General features: G+C 51.8%; 1 protein-coding gene across 1 annotated transcript; it reads right to left on the bottom strand.

The window, feature by feature from the left end:
* Positions 1-1,732: 1,732 nt before the first annotated feature.
* Positions 1,733-18,912, bottom strand: DNASE1L3 (deoxyribonuclease 1 like 3). Its single transcript, XM_036430723.2, has 8 exons — positions 18,581-18,912; positions 14,013-14,101; positions 12,416-12,502; positions 11,332-11,444; positions 9,395-9,507; positions 6,259-6,416; positions 3,438-3,534; positions 1,733-3,029 (listed from the first exon to the last, which is right to left on the bottom strand). Exons 1-8 carry the CDS (start codon positions 18,719-18,721, stop codon positions 2,913-2,915), a joined length of 915 nt encoding a protein of 304 aa, XP_036286616.1. The 5' UTR covers positions 18,722-18,912; the 3' UTR covers positions 1,733-2,912.
* Between the last annotated feature and the right edge of the window lie 1,471 nt (positions 18,913-20,383).

Genomic DNA, 20,383 nt, shown 5'->3' with positions numbered 1-20,383 from the left:
GTTTCCTTGAAATTCCCTTAGTGTCCCTTTATTTCAGTAGCTTCTCCAATTTCTAAGGTTTGGAGCTGCTGGGGCCCAGGGCCTGAGGCCCAGAGTGACCCCCTCTCCTTCAAGATGTGACTGCGGCCAAGACTCTGACCTCCGCCTTCAGGGCCTCCCGGTGGCAGCTCTGAGGGGGACACGCGGCAGCGGTGCAGGTGTGACCCCCTGCCCCGCGCTGCCCTCCCACACGCCCACCTGGCTGGGGAGAGGGATGCGGGTGGCACTTCCTCTCCTGGTGTGGAGCTGCCTTCGCTTCCCGCTCCAACCCAAGGGACAGGAGCTGCTCCTTCACCCTCACCCCCATCCCCACAGGGACGGTGAAGGGCGCGGGCGGGGGAGGCAGGAAAGGGGTGCTGGTGAGGAAGAGAAAATAACAAGGACTGGAAGTAGGGGCGTCTCCATTTCTCGGGGCTCACTTGCCCAAATGCTTGCTGAGCTGAGTGATGAAGTGTGTGGGGAAAACTCATTCCCAATCACTAAACGAGATCCACATGCCTCCAAACTCAAAGCGGCCCAGCCTTCCACGGAGCAAGTCCTGCTCATGCAAAGCAGCCTCCACCTGCGGAGGGCTGACTCGATGTCAGGCTCCTGGCGTTCTACCTGCGTTATCTTATCTAAACGTCACTTGTGAGGCTGGTGCTCGGGGGCCCCACTGGGGCCAAGGACACGGAAGGTAAGTGGCCTGCTCCATGTCCCGCGGCCCGGATGGCTCCAAAGTGAGCTGGCCTCCACCTGCTGGGCCTCTTCTTGCCCTCAGAGTGCGTTTCAAATCTGGTCCTCGGTGAACAACTCAGGAAAGAAAGCCTGGCCTGCGGCCACGGGGGCTTGTTAAGGCTCCCGGGCAGGTGCAGACCCTCCTGGGCAGGTGCAGGCCTCCTGAGACGGACTCGGGGCGGGGCTGGGGGTTCCCGTGGCAACAGGCGCGTAGTTTCAAACCCTCCGAACCAAGCTGACGCCGAGAGAGGGTCTAGGGCCAGGCGGGCCCCCCAAAGGGCCATGGGACCGTCCAGGCAGGTGACCCAGGGCAACAGGCGGGTGAGGGGAGAGGCTGCAGCTGCTTCAGGCTGTGGCCAGTGAGAAACGCCACTCTGTGCCCCCCTCCCCCACCCCCGTGCCCAGCAGTTTGCCCGGACTGAGAGATGGCAGATGCTGTGGCTCCTGTAACCTGCTGTGTGCAGGGACACAGGGACAGAGGGATGGCTAGTCACCGAGGAGGCCGCAGGGTGGTGGGGCCAGGTCAGGGCCTCGGGCACCCTCTCTTAGGGTCTGGTCCGCTTTCCCTGCTCCCCTTCCCCCATCACCACCATCACACCCACCAGCACAGGACTCCCGTCCCAGCCCGGCTGTGACGCCAGCCCATGGGCACAAGGACGCTCTTGAGCTCGTTTGTGAAGTGCCGGCCTGACCGTTTGGACCTCGGAAACTGCACGTGTTCTGGGGCGGCCCCGCTCAGAAGAGGGGGCGACAGAAGCCTGGCAGCCTCACCACCCCCCTGCCTGCGCCCGCGCGGCCTCTGAGGTTAGTCGCACGTTTGGAGAAACGGTTTTCCCCATGTAAGCAGAGCCTTTTGATTTCATTCCCTCGGATGTTACCTAATTTCAAAAACCAAGCTTGTGGTCCGTTTTCTTATACGAAAAGCCGCATCGTCCCTAATACGTTCGGGGAAATAAGCAGAGTGGGACCACGCCAATAGTGTGCATTCTCTGTATTTTCAAGCTTACACAGGTGCTCATTGTGTACAGGCTGGCAGAATGCATAGCTGGGAAGAGGGGTTGCTTCGGAGACAGGAGGGAGGGGGGGGTGGAGGGATGGGGGCGGCATCCTTTGTGCCTGTGTTTCCTCTGGTGCTGCCCGTGCAGGCAGCCATGTCCTGTGCTGCCTGAACCAGGAAGTGATGTGAGGAAAACAGCAAAGCCAGCAAGGGCGGCCGCCGGTCAGGGCGCAGGTGGCCTGGGCCCTGCCGCTGGGGCCCCTGCAGCTCTTTGGCTAGAGAAACGGGATGAAATCCTCGCGTCTCTGCGGGTCACCTGGGCCTCTGATCCACTGGTCCCCCACGGAGCGCCAGCAGTGGCCTGGGTGCCAATGCAATGCGGTGAATGTGACCGGGGGATGCAGCCGACATGGGGCCGGGACACTGGGATGGGATGGGACAGGGCACGCGGGCACAGGGAGGAGGCGGCCAGGTGGGACGAAGGGGAGAGTCTGACATGACGCCCCTGATATAGAGACCTTCGCGGTGTCCAGACCCTCTGAGCTCTCTCCAAATTGGGGGGGGAGAGGGAGGAGAACAAGGGTGGCCTGTGGTCAGAATGACATTTCGAAGGAGGACACTGGCGGTCCCGGGGCTGGCTGAGTTGGAGGATGATTCAGAGGCAGGAAGGTCAGGAGGGAGAAGCCTTCATCCTTCATCCCGGTGAGATGTGATGGTGGCCGACCTCAGACAAGGGGCCAGATCCCCCAAACAGTGAACTGCCCGAATCCTGGGGTGCCGTGGGGGCCTAGGCATTTCTGGTCATTTCTGGTGGCACAGGCTCCCTCGTGAGGCTAGAAGCAGATCATCTTCCTCCTGCGGCCGCTTCTCCGGGGCCAGGCTGGGCAGCGGCCGAGCTGGCGACAGGACTCTGGTTCAGGGTGTGAAAACCCTTCTTTTGGCTGCACAAGCCCCGCTTCCTCCTGGGCAGTTCAGGGGAGGCACCAGCCATGGGGCTAATGGAAGCGTCTCCTCTCAGTTCGGGTCAAGTTGGATTAAATCCAAGTTGGACAATGAGGGCAGCGGGGCCAGTCTTGTTTCCTGGCCGCAGGGAGCAGTTTGCGCTGTGAGAGCTGTTTGTTTAGAGGCAGGAAGCGGTTAATAAAGCGGTGCCCTGGCATTAGAAGCGGCGGGCCCTGGTTCTCCTCCGGTAAGAGAAAGATCTTTTCCTGCTGGTGGAGTCCTTTGAATATTGTAGTTTGAATTCAACTGGAAAGTGGTCACTGACCTCCAGGGCCTGTGGGGAGGAAGGGGAGATGCACTTGAGAATGAGGAGGCACTCTGACGTTCGTGATGAGCAAATTCAGGCTTTGGAGAGAAGGTGGAATGCCCACCGTCACCCCACAGAGCACACCCTGCTGAGCATCACACCAGGCTGCTCAGTCAACTTCAGAGGTCAAACCAAGGTCCACGTGTGACATCTGAAGTTGGCTGAGCAGCCTGGACCTGGCATGCGGTTCTCTAAGTCCACCCCTGGACCAGCTCCGTTAGAAGCCTGGGCAGGCGCTCAAATCACAGAGCCACAGGCATTGAGACTCAAGGTCCCATGGCCCAATGCTAGGTCTCTAGTAGTGGCCTCAGTGATGACACCAACCCGTCTGCCCAGGACAGTCAGTGGCTTAGAAAGACAAGGGGGCAGCCCTACCTCCTCTTCAGTTAACCTATATGCTTTCTGGAAGTCAAAGACGCTGTTGGACTTGGGTACCACGGAGTTGACCATCTCTCGTCCTCTCAGCACAATCCTACGGAAGAGGAGGGAAGACAGTCTTGTTAGTAATCCACCGCTGACATCTGAGGTCAAAGCAGGTCCATGTTTGACATCTGACATTGACTGAGCAGCCTGGACCTGCCATGTGGTGCTCAGAGTCCACCCTGGGCTTAGCCTGTGACCTCAGGATAGTGCCAGAGACTGGGAAAGAGGATGAGCTCCTCCGGGGCCCTGTGGGCACCAGGACAGTGTCTCCCTGTGTGGACAGGTAGCCCTGGAGGTAGCATACATGGACACTACACAGCAGTACCGTGCATTCTAAGATTATAATTTCCTTTGCCATTATTTCTCACTTTCCCTGATTTGATGATGGGGAAAAGGGCTGGCTTGCCTTCAATACTCCCTACGCTTCCATGTTGACCAAGAGAGAGCAGGCTGTACTCAATAAAGAGGCAGGAGAATTAAGGCAGAATTTGCATGGTTCGGTTTTCACTGGAATTATTTGTACACTTATTTTCGACTTATGGCAAATGATGCTGGCTTCTTACCTTGGTATTCTGACATTTCCTTTAAAATTATTATTTTTTCAGTAAGATACTAATGTATTTAAAGACAAATATGGAGAAAACCAATGGGTACATGGTAGTTAACTAAGTTTTGGAAACATGGATGCTAATGGGTACCAAGTGGGGGGATACAGTTGGGGTCTGCGTGGCCCCGACAGACCGACGAAGACTGACAAGAGGAGTCCAGCTGCGGGCTCACAACCATCCACCGAGCGCTCCCTGACTCCGAGGGGCTGACTGTGCTGGCGAACACCGTAACCTGGTTAACTCTGAACTCCACCCACAAGTAAAGGCTTCACGGGCAGCTGGAGATTCCCTACAGCACATGTGTCAAACACAAGGCCCGCGGGCCAAATCTGTCCCGCCAGGCCTTGCAATGTGGCCTGCACCGCGCTGTCATCACTGCACTCCGCTGCGTTTCCATCACAATGACAGTTTATGACTGTTCAGTAAACCATTCGGCCCGCGATTTAGGCTGGATTTTAGATTTTGGCCCCTTCTCTGATTGAGTTCGACACCCCTACACAGCCACCTTCCCAACCCGGAGGGTCAGAAAGGACACAGGGAAGGCTCCCCTTTTCTGACTTCTACGCATAGGTTCGTACACAGGTGGGCAGCCAGGTCCTGCTAAGCTCTTCCAAGGCAGGCCCTGCGCCTGGGAGGTGTCCAAAGAACACAGAACAAAGACTGGCATTGAGTCCAAAACAAAAACATTTATATGCCTTTTTAGAAACCACAAAAGATCCATGCTGTTAAGGAAAACATAGATTTGACGTGGAGTGGCGAACATACAATACAGTATACAGGTGGTATGCACCTGAAACCTCCATACTTTTATTAGCCAGCGTCACCCCAATAAATTTAATAAAAAGGAAAGTATCACACGTCATCTGCCATCCTTTGGCATTCATGTGTGTAACACTGGAGTCCCAGGGAACACCCGTGTTTAACCTGTTCCCACCGCCCTAATCTGCTGTGACCTTGTCTGTTCTTCTGCTTCAACATTTCCCATCACCTCCCTCACATTTGCTGGGAGAAGATTGGGGTCACAGAAGGGACTTGATGTGCCCAACTGGCATGTCCCCTGCTGGCAGCCCCTCAAAACGGAGGGAGGTGCAGGGAGCTCAGTCTCCCGGGGCCTCCACCTTGCCTCTGCTCCCCCCCTTAGAGGGCTGCTTCCGCCTTCCAGGGCGGGGGTGACAACTTCTGCGCTGGACACACCAGCCCTGAGAGCTCCCAGAGGAACCAAGGAGGTCATGGGGTGGAAACGAAAGCCAGACCTCAAAACGGGAGAAGTGAGAACAATCTCGGACTCGCAGGTGGCCATCGCATGCTTTCTCCGTGGCAGGATAGGCCCTGGGAACGGAAGCCAGCGTGGGGCCCGGGCTCCGAGGGGATTCCCTGCCTGCGGTCTCTGCTATGGGAGGTGGGCCATGAGCATTCACAGGCTCCAGGCACTCTCACTGCCTCCCTCCGCCGTAAGGAGCAAAGGTGAAGGCTGACGGAACAGCCCCAAGGAGATTTTACACATACAAGGGCATGCAGTTATTTCAATGCATGCGTTTTCATTTAAGGATGTGCGGCAGGAGCTTTAGAAGTGAAAACACTTCCTTGCTCTAACTGCTCTCATGTCATGAGTTTCGCCTTAAGGAAATCATAACTATATGCATAAAGTACATAAAGAATCAGAAATGTTTAAATAACTGACCCTGAATAATATGATAACCCATAATCCTAATGCCTAATGACAAGGGACTGGATGAGAAAACTGGGACATGTCTTTGTGATGGAATAATTAACAGCAACGAATGCACTGGGCGCTTATATGGCAGGCTTTGTGTTATAAGATTTGTATGTGCTGCTTCCCTTAATTATCACCCTGTGTCCACGAATGAGGTACTCCTCTAATCTCCATGTACAGGTGAGAAAACAGAGGCACAAGTCTCTTAGTCACGAACTTAAGTGGTAGAGTGAGGGTTGGAACCCAGCCGTTTGACACGGAAGCCCACGCCTGCCACTGCCGAACTACGGTGCCCAGCCATGCCGTTTGTGGGCCTCTCTCTAGGTGGAGAGGCCTGAAATGGGCTGCTGCTCTCCAAGCCAAATGCCTCGTCTGACCAGAGGGGGGCGCCTCTCCTAACGCATAGGAAGCACCGGCCTGGCTAGCAGTTGGTTCGGCAGCTGGCTCCCACCTGTCATATGCACAGTCGGTGCTGCTCCTGACAGTAGTGTCCTCTTCATCCCCGATCAGCCACACGAACTGGCTGTCGGTCCTCAGGCGGATGCTGCTCCAGGCCTTCTTGGGGACGTAGTTGCAGCCGGCATTGAAGTCCCCCATGAAGATGAAGTTCTGAAAGACATGATATGGGGCATCAGTCACCGGATGGGCTTTATTGCCAAACTCCATCACTCATGCTCAGGAAATGACGGCATAAACTGTGTCTCTCCCAAATTTGAGTTTTGAAGTCCTGAGCCCAGGATCTTAGCAGGTGACCTATTTGGAGAGAGGACCTTTAAAGAGGCAATTAAGTAAAAAATGAGATTATATGGGTGGGCCCTAATCCAGTAGGACCCGAGTCCGCACAGAAAGAGAAGATTAGAAAGGAAGAGGCCGAGGGAGGAGCCAACCTGCTGCCACCTTGATCTTGATCCTCTAGCCTCCCTGACATGTTTGTGCCGTTTGAGCCACCCAGTCTTTGGTGCTCGGCTATGGCAGCCCTGGCAAACGCACACAGGGTCTTCCTGAATTCTTGTTGCTTTTTACAAGAAGAGGCCACAGTTTGAAACCGAGTCACAGAGGGACCGTACGCCCAGAGGGAGGAGAGAGCAAGCTACTTCCAGAGTCAGAGGGGAAAAGTGTGAAAAGGGCACCCACCCCCCCCCCACACACACACACACAGGAGCCCCAGGACGTCCATCGTTAGAATCCAGACACCATAGTGGGAGGTCAACCTTCACGGAGAGACCCACAGGGAGAGGGATGAGGTCTCCAGGGAGCACCCAGTCTGCTAACCATGCAAGTGAGCCAGCGTGGAGGGACTCGTCCAGCCCTGAGCCAGCCTTCGAGACTGAAATCCCAGCTGATGTCTGACAGGGCCGCCCCAGACAAGGCAGGAGCCAGAACCACTGAGCCAGGCTGCGGCTGGGTCCCTGATCCCCATGAGATCATAAATAATGGATTGCCATTAATATATATCTATAGATGAAGTTGAGTCACAGTTTTGATGAGTGTGTGACAGGCAGGTGTGTACAAGGGAGGGTGTTCTTTACAGGGAGGGGGTGTTTGCTGCAGCTGCTCCCTCCTGCTCTGAGTCACCCTGTCTGTATAATCCATGCAGGGCGAGGGGGGGCGGGCGGTGAGAGAAGGCTGCTAATTGATTCCCTCGCATCTTTTCTCTCGGGCTCCAACATATGAATGAAGCAACGCCTTTTGTTCCCCAGCAGGAAAGATGAAGGTGGGTGGTGTATCTGACAGCCTGGGCACAGCCCTCTCCCTGCTGTTGTCCTGGAGTTGGGAATTGATTCCCATGGAGATCTTCCCATGGGGGAAGTGAGAAGAGCCTCAGGTCGCCAACAGGAACACGCTATCTGGGGTGTGCTTTTCCGTGGAGGGCTCTTGGGACAGGATTCAACCTTCCCCAATCCTGAGGAAGTGCCAGATTTCCTTGTCTGTGCCATTGTTTGGGGCTGCTGCTGACTTCGGAGTTTTCTTCAAACACGTCTTATTTTGACCTCCGATCATGGTTTTCCCTGTGACTGAAGGGCACAGTTGAGGACAGGATGTCATCCTTAACCCTAGTGACTGCCAGCTTCTATTAATAAAGGCACGGTTCACGGAGCGTTCTCTGTGCGCCAAATCCAGCATTAAGTGTTTTGTGAAGTTTCGTTTCAACCTCACAAACACTCGGAGGTGGAAGGACCTTTAGCTCCTGCGGAATCAGGATAGAGGGCCTGCTCTACACCACTCCGCTGGGAGGTTCAAGGGATGAAACCAAGAACTGAACCCCAATCTGCCTCACGAATTTCTCCTCTTGTTCATTTCGGGGCCAGTACCCAACACTTCACAGATGCTCAATTCATTCTTGTTGAATGAGTGAGTCTTTCTCTTGACCTGCTCTTTACAAGGAAGCAATGGAAGACACCCCTGTGTTCTCCATGCCCAGCGCTGGGCCACACCTGACTCATTTGCACTTCTAGCAAATGAGGAGGAGGACGGGAGGAGGAGGACGAGAGGAGGAGGAGGATGGGAGCAATACAGTCACATCTGACAGGAGGAAAGGAGAATGGAGAAGAGCCCCCTCGAGCACTTTCATGGTTGCCAAGCTCTTCCCCAGACCTCACAGCCACAGGGGTGGCATCCCGGTTTCCCAGGTGAGGAAATCATTGAGGCCAACGGGATGGTAGGTGAATGGTCCTGCTGTGAGAATGGCAGCCCTCCTTCCCTCAGTCCATGAGGTCGGGGTGGAGCTGACACAGATTTGGCCGGTGAGAGCCTCTCAGCCCCCTGGTCACAGTGATGGGCTCAGGGGTGGACATGTGACCCAATCAGAGCCAATAAGACTCCCTCCCAGGTATTTGCTGCATTGTGGGAGAGGACATTTGTCATTTGGTCTAGAAGCTACTGGTGGCTGTTTTGCCGTCTCAGAGGGGAGCCAGCCTGAGCTGGAGGCCCCCCCAGAGGAAGGGGGGGCCAAGGTGGACAGAGACAAGCCAAGCCCTGGTTCCTCTGCCGGAGCCCTGGACCAGCTGTGCCTGAGCCACTCCTGGACATCTTAGTTACAAGAACCAAGAAGTGGCTTCTGCTAGTTTGAGATTCTGTCACTTGCACCTGGAAGACTTCGGACCTCTGTGGGTCACTGTTCTCACCTGCAAAGTGAGGATGGTAAAAATAGTGACCTCGTGGGGTCACTGGGAGGATGCTGTATACTCGTCCCTGTCCAGCCACAGCACTGGGCCAGCACCAGCTGGTCCCTCCCTGAGCATTCACAGCCTTTGTGAGGGGAGCGGGTGTCGGGGGAACAGGTGTGAGGGGAGCGGGTGTGGGGGGAACAGGTGTGAGGGGAGCGGGTGTGGGGGGAACAGGTGTGAGGGGAGCAGGTGTGAGGGGGAGCGGGTGTGGAGGGGAGCGGGTGTGAGGGAGCAGGTGTGAGCCCCAAGACCCACGCAGGCGGCACCCAGGCAGATGGAGCCAGAAGGACATCTAGGGCTGAGGAAGGGCCCACATGGGGGCTCCGAAGGGGTGGTCACCCTCCAGGGAGTCACTCATCCCTCTCCTGGACCAGACCCTGCCCCTGCCAGAGGGGAATGCAGCACACAGGAGGGTCTCACCTCCGTCTTCCACCGGCGTTTCACATCCCTGTAGACGTCGGCCAGCTCATCAATCTCTTTCACGGAGGCCTCGGGGGTGGTGTGCAGGGGGACGATCACGAAGTCCTTGACGGCTGGGGAGCAGGAAGGAGGCGGGGGTCAGCACTTCCCGGCCAGGTCCCAGGGCAGGGCAGAGGGAAGCGGCTGTCCCCCCCCCACCCCAGGAGGCACCACCCTGGGCCCCTCTTCCAGGGGGGCCAGCCTGAGGCTGAGAGGTGCTGGATCTTAGGGTCACAAGGCGGCTGCTTTCTGGACATGAGAGCCTCTTTCCTCCCACTCGCCCTGCGTGGCTAAGAAAAAGCTGGGAGACCGTGTTCCTTGCTGGCACGGTGGGTGTTTCCACTTTGCCATTTAAAAAAAAACAACACTGTATTTTCTGTTGTTAACAAATAATAAGGTTGGCTTTTGTACTAAGAAGTTTTTTTTCTAATGAAAAAACATCGAAGCACGTCAGTTTATACACCCTTTGCAATCAGGAAAAAAAAAAAAAAAAACCTCAAAAATGTTATTTAAAAAATGAAGTGGTTGTTTGGGAAGTGTCTAAAAACCGGCCCCCACCAGGAGGCACTGAGAGGCCCCAGCGAGGGCTGTGGGCGGCCTCGGAACCTGCCTGGCCCACTTGCTCACAGCGCTGCTGTGCTCTGGCTGCCTCCTCGCCTAGTCCTCCAGCTTCCCCTCATTCCTGCTTGGGAGCTGGGTGCTGTTGGGTGGTCACACGGTGGGGAGCCAGGACCTGGAGCCCCATCTCCCACTCTCCTCCTCACTCCTCCACTGCACCCCCATCCTCTTTGTGGCTCCCCTGTGTACCCCAAGCCCTTCCCCACCTCTGAACACGTGTGCTCACTCTGCCCTCCCTCTACCATCTGCCAGTCCCCTCTGACTGATTTCTGCAGGTCACAGCCTAATGTCACTTCCCGGGCCTTCCCTGGCCCCCACCCCATCGAAGGTGGGCCCTCACCCTGCTAGGCAATACGTCTCGCTCACTTCCCTCATGCTCTGAACTTCCTGGCTTTACTTCCATTCTGGCCACTGGAACCAGGGCTGTGAGGGCAGGCTTACCTGTCCCCTCACCCTCTTGGCTCCAGTATCTAGCACTGTGCCTGGCACGTTGGAGGTGCTCAAAATGTTTGTTGATGGACTGACTGGCTGGCTGACTGACTAACTGACTGACTGAATGAATGAATGAATGAATTAATTAATTAAAAGATGTATGAACAGCTAGCTCCTTCATGTTTAACCCCAGATAGAGAGGACATAAGGAGCTTTTCTCGAATAAGAGAGAAAACTAAATAGGACATGGCTGAGGTGCCATCCCAAGGAGGGAGAAAGGGGTAGAGAAGAGTGGAAGTTGGAAGCTCAGTAAGACAGGTTTGTTAGCAATTCACAAAGGACTCCTTGGGAGAAAATTCAATCAGCAAAGGGGTGTGGGGATGCTCTGAACACTGCTCATTCAGCTAAATGTGAATCGTGTGCGTGAGAAAGGATTATTGTACATGCTCTCTCAATAGCCCCCACTTCCTTCTCTCTCCTTCCTGGGAATTCCCTCCCCACTCTCCCATGACTGTCAGCACTCTGCCTCTGAGGCCATTGACCCAGGGCAGTACTAGTTCAGGGTGTTTACATTTGTAGCTATAGGTGTGCACACTTGCAGCTCTGCATGTGTTTGTTTGGTTATTACCTGTCTCCCCTACTAAAGTATAACTTCACGAGAGCAGAGACCTTGTCTGGCGCCTGGGACAGTGCCTGGCACATATAGGTATGGAACATATATTTGCTTCTCTGCAGCTCCAAATGGAAAACCAAATGTATTCTTGACTTCACTTGAGTGTCACAACAGTTAGGCCTGTTGCCCATTTGCTCTGGGAAGATCATGGGCAAGAGAGGTGTGTGGGTCTCACCGGTTAGGGGTGACTGGAACCAGACCACAAAAGGCTCCCTGGAAAATACATCTGTGTCTCCATCCTGAAGATCATGGTAGAGGTATCTTTCCTTCACGGTCACTAGCTTTTCCCTAGAAGAGAAAAGAGAAGTCCACCCAGCTGAGTCAGCTGTCTTCTTACTTCTCTCAAGAAGTAATTGTCTAGGTTCCCATGGCTTCACTAGCCTCCCAAGTGGGCTCCAGAGCTGAAAAGGATCTTTACCTTGAGAACAAGGCTCAGTCAACTCTTCTCAATGGCCAGGGTCCTTTGGGAGGCAAAGAGCTGAGCAATACTAAGTATCTGTGGCACCCACAGTTAATGTTCAGACTTAAAACAAATTATTAGCACAGTGTTTCCCGAACTTTTCTCATGATGAGAATCATCTGGTGGAGTTGTTAAAATACAGATTCCTGAATCCCAACTAAGAAGTGCTAAACTAGAATTTTTGGGAACATATAGGTAAAATTATATACTTATAATTATATACTTATAAAATTATATACTTAACTAGTGATCTAAGACTAGAAGTTGTGGGAACATATAGGTAAAATTGTATACTTACAATGTCTTAGAGCACTAGTAAGTATACAATTTTACCTATATGTTCCCAAAAATTCTAGTTTAGCACTTCTTAGTTGGGATTCAGCAATCCGTAGTTTAACAACTCCACCAGGTGATTCTCATCATGAGAGAAGTTTGGGAAACACTGTACTAATAGGAAGAAGGTGAGAATATGAAGTTCTGGAGTCAGCTGTGCTGGGCAACTCAGGTTTCCGTCCCTGGACCAGGACTTGATTACAAAGAAGAAAGAAATCTTGAACCCTTGACCAAGCAACCACTGAGTTAACCAACACATTAGGTGTTAGGAACCTGCTCGTGTTTTCTAGTTTGAAGAATTAATACTTTGCACCAGTCCCAGTTTCGACGGCAATTACTTTTAGTGATATTGAGAACTGGTTAGAGATCAAAATTTCATTTTGAAGAGAAGATATGCATTTTGATTAAATTCATAGCCGTCGTGTATACATGAACCATAGTTCCAGGAAGCATAGATGATACTTACTTGTAGATAAAGGCATACTGTTCTTTATATGTATTTCTTCCGAGCCGAGAGCTAATCACACAGTTGTATGTTGTGGCTCTTGAATTTCTAGAAAACAAAGATTTTACATTGAGTCTTAAAAAAAGAAAATCATTTCCTTATTGCAGAGATTCCCCTCTCTCCAACCTGCCTCCATATCTCCAAAGGAGTCTAATAAGAAGGGCCATCATTGGCTGGAAATGTAACATCTGCCAGGATCTTTATTTCTAGTCCTTATAGGTTGATACCACTGTTACCCCATTTTTATAGTTTGTAAGCACAAAGCTGGGATTTGAACCCAGGTCCTCCCGAATCTGTATGTTTTGGCCTGTACCTGTAAGAGACCACTGAGACCATAGGAGCTTCAGGCCCGAATCAGCCCAAACCCCACTCTGGGCCATGGCTGGGGCTGCAGCTCATCCTCCCCGTTAGAGCAACCTTTTCTGGTCACCTCTCCACACACCACTCCTGAGCATTTATTGTGTGCATGGTTCTTACTCACATTTTCTTTGGACACTCTTTCCTGCTCTGAAAACGCCCAGGCATTTTCTAACAAGCCCAGAACTATAATTTCAAACCAGCTGTTGTTTATGTTCTGGGAGCTGAGGATACAGCCATGAAGTCCCATTGACCCTAACCTTCACCTTCACAGAGAAACCCAGTTCTCAGTTTGTTTGCCAAACCTGCTGATCACTCCACCCTAGAGAGCCTGACCCGATGTTACTCCCTCTGGCTGCAGAGAAATCTAGGGCATGCCTAGCCCCAGGCATGGTCTCAGGTTCATTTGGAAAAAAGCAGAAGGGACCTCTGTAAGGTGACCAGATGTCCTGCTTTTGACGGGACAGTTCGATTTTTAACAATTTGTCCTGTGTCCCGCGGCGTTTTTTTTTTTTGGAAAGATTCTTTTAAATCTTTTGGACTTTTTTTTTAAATGCCACGGGACGGGGGACAAATTGTTAAAAATTGGAACTGTCCCGTCAAAAGCAGGACATCTGGTCACCTTAGGGGCCAAGTTAGACCCTACAGTAACCACTAGTAGCAATTTGAAGCATATCCTTCCAGTCTTTCTTCTATGCCCATGCAAATTCAAACATACTCTTATTTCTCTATAATGTGATATGATTAATAAACTGGGTTGCTCCACCTACAATTCTGAACTTGTTCTGTTCAGTTGCAGCCATCTTTCCATGCTGGCCTGTTTAGATCTAACCTGTTCTGCAATAAATATGCTGTGTAACATCCCATCTGTGGTCATTTCGTATTTCCTACTGACACCTGATCTTTCTTTAGAATAGCACTTCTCAGCTCAGCCTCTTGTCTGTTTCTTTCATTTCTCTCACTGTCCTGGCTCCTCATCTGTTTCCCTTATTTTGTTGTCTCCTATTCAAGCCAGCTGATTGAAGGTTCTTAGAACCGTGGCTAACAGAGATGGAAGCTCAGGCCACATTGGCCACATGTACTGGTTTGGTTGGTGGTCAGAGTGAGTGCTTGCTCTATTGCTAAGTCAGTTTCCTGGGGCTTTGCAGGTGCCCTGGCACTTGACCTTGAACCCATAGAGGGTCTGGGGTCCCATCTTTACCCATTCAGCCTCTCCATCAGTGTGGGGCAGATCTGGTTGGTGCTGTCCTTGATTTCCATCAGGAGTATGATGTCACAGCGTTTGATGACCTGCAGAGAGAGAATCCCCAAGGGGTTGAGGGCACTTACTACACATAATAAAAATCCTTTTGGGGGGCACTTACTATGTTTCAAGTAGCAAATTGGGTGCATTGTTAAATTAATTAAATTCTTGCCTAAAATAAATGAAGGGCTCCCAGAGGGAGGTGCTGTTACCGTGCCCATCATAAAGACAGGAGCCTGAGGCTCCGGAGAGGTGAGGAAAGCATCCAGAGTCACCCAGCCAGAGGCCAAGGCAGAATGTGAGCCTGGGCAATCCAAATCCACACCCAACTTCCCACCTCTCAGCTTTGCTTGAATAATGACTATAGTAATAATATTTATTAAGCCCTTAGTCAATGAAAAGTACCAGGCTAATACTGAGGTATAACCACCATGATGATAGCTATAAGACCTGACATTATTGTGAGCCTACGCTGAGCCTCACCAACTCGATGAATGACTTTCCCTCAGGGCCATGCAGAAGGGGACCAGCTCAGAGGCCTGAGTGGCGAGCTGAAAGGCACAGCCCGCAGAGGTGGTCAGCCAGGATTTGAACTTCGGTCGGTGTGACTAAAAGGCCACCATGCCAACCTGTTAAAACACAGCCCTGCCCTGGAAGATGGGTGGTCCAGTGAGGAGGACAAATGGAAACAACTAGCTCCCATGGGAGGGATATGACATTTGGACTAAACAAGTCCCAGCTGTAGGAATGTTGAGGAATAATTAATTCCTTCTGCCCAGACACCAAGGAGGAGAGGTCATTGGAAGGCCCTGAAAGGGGAGAAGGAGCTTAGAGGGTAAAGAATGCAGGAGAAGTTCCTTTCCCACACGATTTCTCCATTATATTATTTACAAAAGTGGCAGCAAAATGACTAGCCAATGGGTTCAAAGTATGGACTCTGAGTCAGATGGCCTTGGGTTCATGTCTCTTTTTTTAAGAATATATTTTTATTGATTTCAGAGAGGAAGAGAGAGGGAGAGAGACATGGAAACATCAATAAGAGAGACTCATTCACCAGTTGCCTCATGCATTCCCCACACTGGGGATCCAGCCTACAACCCGGGCATATGCTCAGACCAGAAATCAAACCGTGACCTCCTGGTTCATAAGTCAATGCTCGACCACTGAGCCACACTGGCTGTGTCTTAGATTCATGCCTTGACTCTGTCACCCATCAGCTGTGTAACCTTGAACAAGCCACCTAAGCTTCCTGAATGCCAGCCTTTTTACCTGGGATTCAGTGACTTAGTGGATATAAAATTCTGTCTAGTCCGCGGCACAGAACAGATGCTCAGCAAACAATGGCCATATTTATCATACAGTTTTCATCTTTTTTCCCCCCCAAACCTAATATTACATTGTGTTTCCCCCATAATCATTCAAATTCATTCATGACACATTTTTTTCTGCCCCAACTTCAGGTGAGAAAAATATATTTCCCCGGGCTCCATTTCCTTAAGAGGAGTACCTGAGGAGGAGGGTCCCTGGAAGGCCTTCCTGTCCCATACCCAGTGAGACTCTCCTGACTGTTCACAGAGGGCGGGGGGAGGGGCAGTGCATGGCTAGTGGTGAGGGAATCCCTGCAGGCGGTGTCATGAGTGAGCCTGGGAAGCGGGGAAGGGGCAGTCTGGAGAAAAACCTGGGGCAGACGGCAGACTCTGAAAGCCTCTTTCACGCCCCTAATCGGGGAGCAGCCAGCATAGTGGGGAAGAGCTCGGGAAGGGTCCGTCAGGCCTCAGTTCTGCTCCATGACCTTGGGCAACACGCTTCACCTCTCTGAACGCCAGTTGCTCATCTGTCAAAGGGGTTGTCAGGATGCACATGAAGGGCCCAGGACAGTCAGCACTCCTAAACTAAGTGATCGGGTGCTGTAAGCTCTGTGAAGTGCTCCCCCAACATCCACCATCTCACTCCCAGTGTCTCGGAGCGTCTGGCACATGGTCTGCCTTCAATGAGTATTTGTTGGATGGACAAGCTCGACCCTTGAAGGACACAAACGGACGACGCCACAGGCAGGGGGAGCCTTTCCTGGGCAGGATTTGGCACCTGGAGAATTGCCCGTGGTGCCGGCCAACAAACCCAGGAGGGAGAAGGCAGCCTCCCTCACCCCCAACCTTCCCAGCAAAGGCCGTAACAACTACAGCATGGTGGAGCTGGGCTCATCTCTGACGGGATGAATTCAGTGTGGAAACGGGGAAAAGGCATTTCCACATACGTGGTTGGATTTGGACCTGGTCCTTCTCCTTACTAGCTATGGAAGCCTGAATAAGTCACTTCACCATTTTGAGTCTCAATAATAAAGTGAGGACAACGCTGCCTACGTCACGGTATTAAATAAGACATAAAGTGCCTGGCCTATGCTCAGACAAGGGCCCCTGGACGTATTACTGTCCCAGGAGCCTGGGATGTGAGTCTCACGGTCAGTGCTGCAGGTGGCTCTGTTTTCCGGTGGCCTCTGTTTACGGGTGACTTTGCGATAATGGAGAAGGTCGGGGCCTTGACAAAGACCTCAGACATGCGTGGTGCCATGTCTGTCCTGCCCACCCGCCAGCCCTCTAGGTCACGGCGGCTTAAGGGAGATGCTGACGGTAGGGCCCCCTCCGTGGAATCACCAAAGAACAGCCTGTGGAGACATTTCCCGGGTGGAATAGTGAGGAGGGTGACAGGACTTCAGCAGGTATTCTGAATGGGCCCCTCCCCACGAGGAAGCAGGGAAATTGTTTCTTCACGTGCCAGAGTTTCCAGCTGAGCCGGGGAGTCAGGGTTCTCATAGGCTTGGCATGGCTGTCCTGGCTAAAAACCAACATCTGCAAGGCCTTGGGTACCATCCAAAGGGCAAGGAAGAGCAGGTCTGAAAGGAGGGTCTGAGCTAGGACAGAGTGTGCTCATCATTGCAATCCACTTTGCCTAATGACAGAGTGGCAGCTCCTGTTGGGGATCACCCGCCTTGTTGCCTCCCTCACCTTGACGTTGCTCAGCCTCACTGCCCTCCAGGTTGTGTAAGGCCCATGTTCCTGAAAGGCCATGGAGGCTCCGGGAGCGGAAGGGACTTCCCCAGCTCACTTAACCTGCTGCCAGGTGGGATCCGAACCCAAGCCCCTGGCTTTCCCACTATAGCACTGTGCCCCCGGAGGTTTCCAAAGTGCTAACACCCGGTCAGAGTTCTGGGAAAGTTTTCAGCAGCCATTCCCCCCTCACTTCCACTCTCTCTGAAAAGAATGAGAAAACATATCCTCAGCCCTAGCCAGATTGGCTCAATGGATAGAGCGTTGGCCTGTGGACTAAAGGGTCCCAGGTTTTATTCCTGGTCAGGGCACATCCCCGGGTTGCAAGCTCGATCAATGATTCTCATGTAGGAGGCAGCCAATCAATGATTCTCTCTCATTGTTGATGTTTCTATCTCTCTCTCCCTCCCTCATCCTTCCTCTCTGAAATCAATATATACATTCTCAGGTGAGGATTAACAAAATTTTTTTTTTTTAAATTAGCCTGTGGGGTAAAGAGAGTCAACGACTCCAGAGAAGTGTGGGCAGAGTTCCCAGGAATTGGTTATATTATCCAAGAAAAGTCTTATCTAAGTGGAGAAAAAGACTAGAATTGGGAGTGGGGGAAAGGATGATGGGGTGGGAGCAGGGAAAGAGGAGGAAAGGAAGAAGGGGAGGGGGGAGAAAAAAAGAAGAAAGAGGGGGAAAAAAAAGGAAAAAAAGGAAGGAGAGAAGGAGGAAAGGAGGAAAGGAAGGCAGAAAGCAAATAAAATTCTGTGCTGCAGGGATGGTTAAAAGACCGGCTGGCTGGGACCAGCTCCCCACCCGCCCACAGGCTGTACCATATCACTTCACCTTTCATTGTTCATCATCTCTACGGGGGGAAGGTACCCTCCTTTCTAAGGGTTATTAAGTGAAATCTTGTACTTAGAGAGCTGGCACACATTTGATAAATGGTGACAAGAATTATAGTAGTGCCCACCCTCACCTGAGCTTACTGGGAGCCAAGCATTGCTTTAGGAGCTCTATATTTATCAGCTAATGTGCTCTTCAAAACAGTCCCCCATGGCCCTGACCGGGTAGCTCAGTTGGTTAGAGCATCATCCTGATATGTCAAAGTTGTGGGTTTAATCCCAGGTCTGGGCACATTTAAAAATCAACCAATGAATGCATAAATGAGTGAAACAACAAATCAATGTTTCTCTCTCTCTCTCTCTCTCTCTCTCTCTCTCTCTCTCTCTCTCTCTCTCTCTCTCTCTCTCTCTCTCTCTCTCTCTCTTCCCCGTTAATAAATACTTAAAACAACAACACAGTCCTGTAGAGAGGTGATAATGACACAGAGAAGTGAAGTGACCATTAGAATTACTGCTGTTGTTACTGTTATAAAATTTCAAGCCAGCTGCTACCTTCGCCCAAGGAACTAACTAACTTCGAGTCTGAGTCTCTTCAAGTCTGAAAGCAGTGGACAGGGTCCAGAGATCCTTCCCACTGAAAGGGGCTCACCTTCACAATGATGTCCATGACCTTCTGGTTCTCCCTCTTGCTCTCCCCGAAGGACCTGATGTTGAAGGAGCAGATCCTGAGGGCGAGGGCGCCATTGGTGGCGAGGAGGAGGAGAAGCAGGGCAGCCGGCGGCCGAGGCATCCTGGCGCTGCTCCTGGGCTCGGGCTGGGTGGAGGACGGCAGTGTCCTGAGCGCAGCAGTGAGTGGAGTCCCAGCAAGTCTTCGTCTTCAGGCCACCTCCTCGCCCTCCGCAGACTTATAAAGCCCGCAGACAACAGGAATGACCGGATTCCTGGCTGCTGCTTTCACTTCTCTGAGGAACTGAAGATCATGGGTTTCATTCCCTCAGGAAATGAAGGAAATGGGCTAATCTTTTAGGATCCCCTGTTGCTGTCAGCCTGGCTAGGAAGTTGGCCTGCCTCATGTAGGCGCATCCCCTGCAAAGTCACTTGTATCTCTGGCAGGGACAGTCCTGCCATCCGGGAGCCAGCTGTGGCATCTGGTTCTCTCTTGTGTGGTGGCAGAAGGCCTTGAGCCTTTTCCTGAAAGCTAACAAACTTAGAAGTGGTGCACCCCAGAGGGCATCTGGGGTGATGGAGCTTTGTGGGGGAAGTGGGGGGGGGGGCAGGAGACAGTGAGGCAGGGGCAGGAGGACATTCTGCTGTTTTCCACCATCGCTGGGATTTGGCAGCCAGCTGTCCCTTGAAGACACACCCAGGCTCTGATTCTGTAACCACGCTGATGGGTGGAATCAAGGTCAAGGCGAGTTTGAATGAGATAATTTTTAAAGGCTGTTTTCCTGTGTACACTTGAACACACCACATGCTAGCAGTGTGCAGCCAGGGCGAGAAAACCCTGGCCGGCTAGCAGGGGTCAGGGAAATGTCCTTGCAGGACGAAGAGCCAGTTAAAGCCCCCAGAGGGATTCATGACTCAAACCGATGTTATCTTAAAACCTGTGAGAGTCATGTGGCCCCAAGAAAGACGGTTTTGCAAGAATTGGGGGACTTCCACTCCAGTAAAATTGATTCTTAGAGATTTTGGGCAGGAAGATCCGAAGATCTGCAACTCATAAGAAATATCAAGTTCAGTCAAGTTATAAACCCAGGTGAGATTTCCAGACTTTGGCAAAGAGATTCCTTCTGTGAAGAAGGCAGATGAGCATGACTTGACACCAGCATTGGGATCTCTGGACCACCCCCCTCTTGAAGTGATGGGCGTGTGGTCGTAGCCCAGGGGATGTGTGTATAATGCCAGCATACATCCAGTCAGCATCCTGGCCAAAATCTCTGGCCAGGGACACCCAGGCATTCTAAGGAGATAGCCCCAAATAGTACATGGAAGGATGTAAGGTTTTTCCTGAGCTGAATCCCCCATTATCTACGGTCCAGACCTGGGGTCTGGGTGAATCTCTGGTAAGTGAAGCTCTGGCCAATGGGGTGGTGATTGTCGGCCTTGGCAAATGGCATCTCCCAGCTGGAGGAATTAAGCGAGGCACATGTTTTTTATGTCTTTTGAGAAGGAATGTGTATATAGCTAGTATTTTATAAACTTGTAATATTTTGGCCTATTAAATTGATAATTTTTTAATGCCAACATAAAATGTGCAATTGCTGGAGAGGTGGGCATCAACTTAGATTTGTGACTTTAATTTGTTGCAGTTCTGGAACATTTATAAAAATTTTAGGTTGAGGCCTGGTAGCTCAGTTGGTTAGAGCATCGATCCAGTATACCAAGGTTTAGGGTTCAATCCATGGTCCAGGCTTATTCAGGCCTTAAACAATGACCACATATTTAACTGGAA

The sequence above is a fragment of the Pipistrellus kuhlii genome, unplaced genomic scaffold, assembly GCF_014108245.1.
Source record: "Pipistrellus kuhlii isolate mPipKuh1 unplaced genomic scaffold, mPipKuh1.p scaffold_m20_p_11, whole genome shotgun sequence".
NCBI lineage: Eukaryota > Metazoa > Chordata > Mammalia > Chiroptera > Vespertilionidae > Pipistrellus > Pipistrellus kuhlii.
The sequence above is the reverse complement of the archived record's forward strand: the minus strand, read 5'-3'. Positions and strand labels throughout refer to the sequence as shown.

Excerpts from the sequence above, each read along its gene's own strand:
- DNASE1L3 (XM_036430723.2), bottom strand. The coding sequence starts at position 18,721 with ATGCCTCGGCCGCCGGCTGCCCTGCTTCTCCTCCTCCTCGCCACCAAT. Across the intron at positions 14,102-18,580 it reads TCATGGACATCATTGTGAAG|GTCATCAAACGCTGTGACAT; the intron begins GTGAGCCCCTTT and ends CTCTCTCTGCAG. Across the intron at positions 6,417-9,394 it reads AACGCCGGTGGAAGACGGAG|AACTTCATCTTCATGGGGGA; the intron begins GTGAGACCCTCC and ends CATGTCTTTCAG.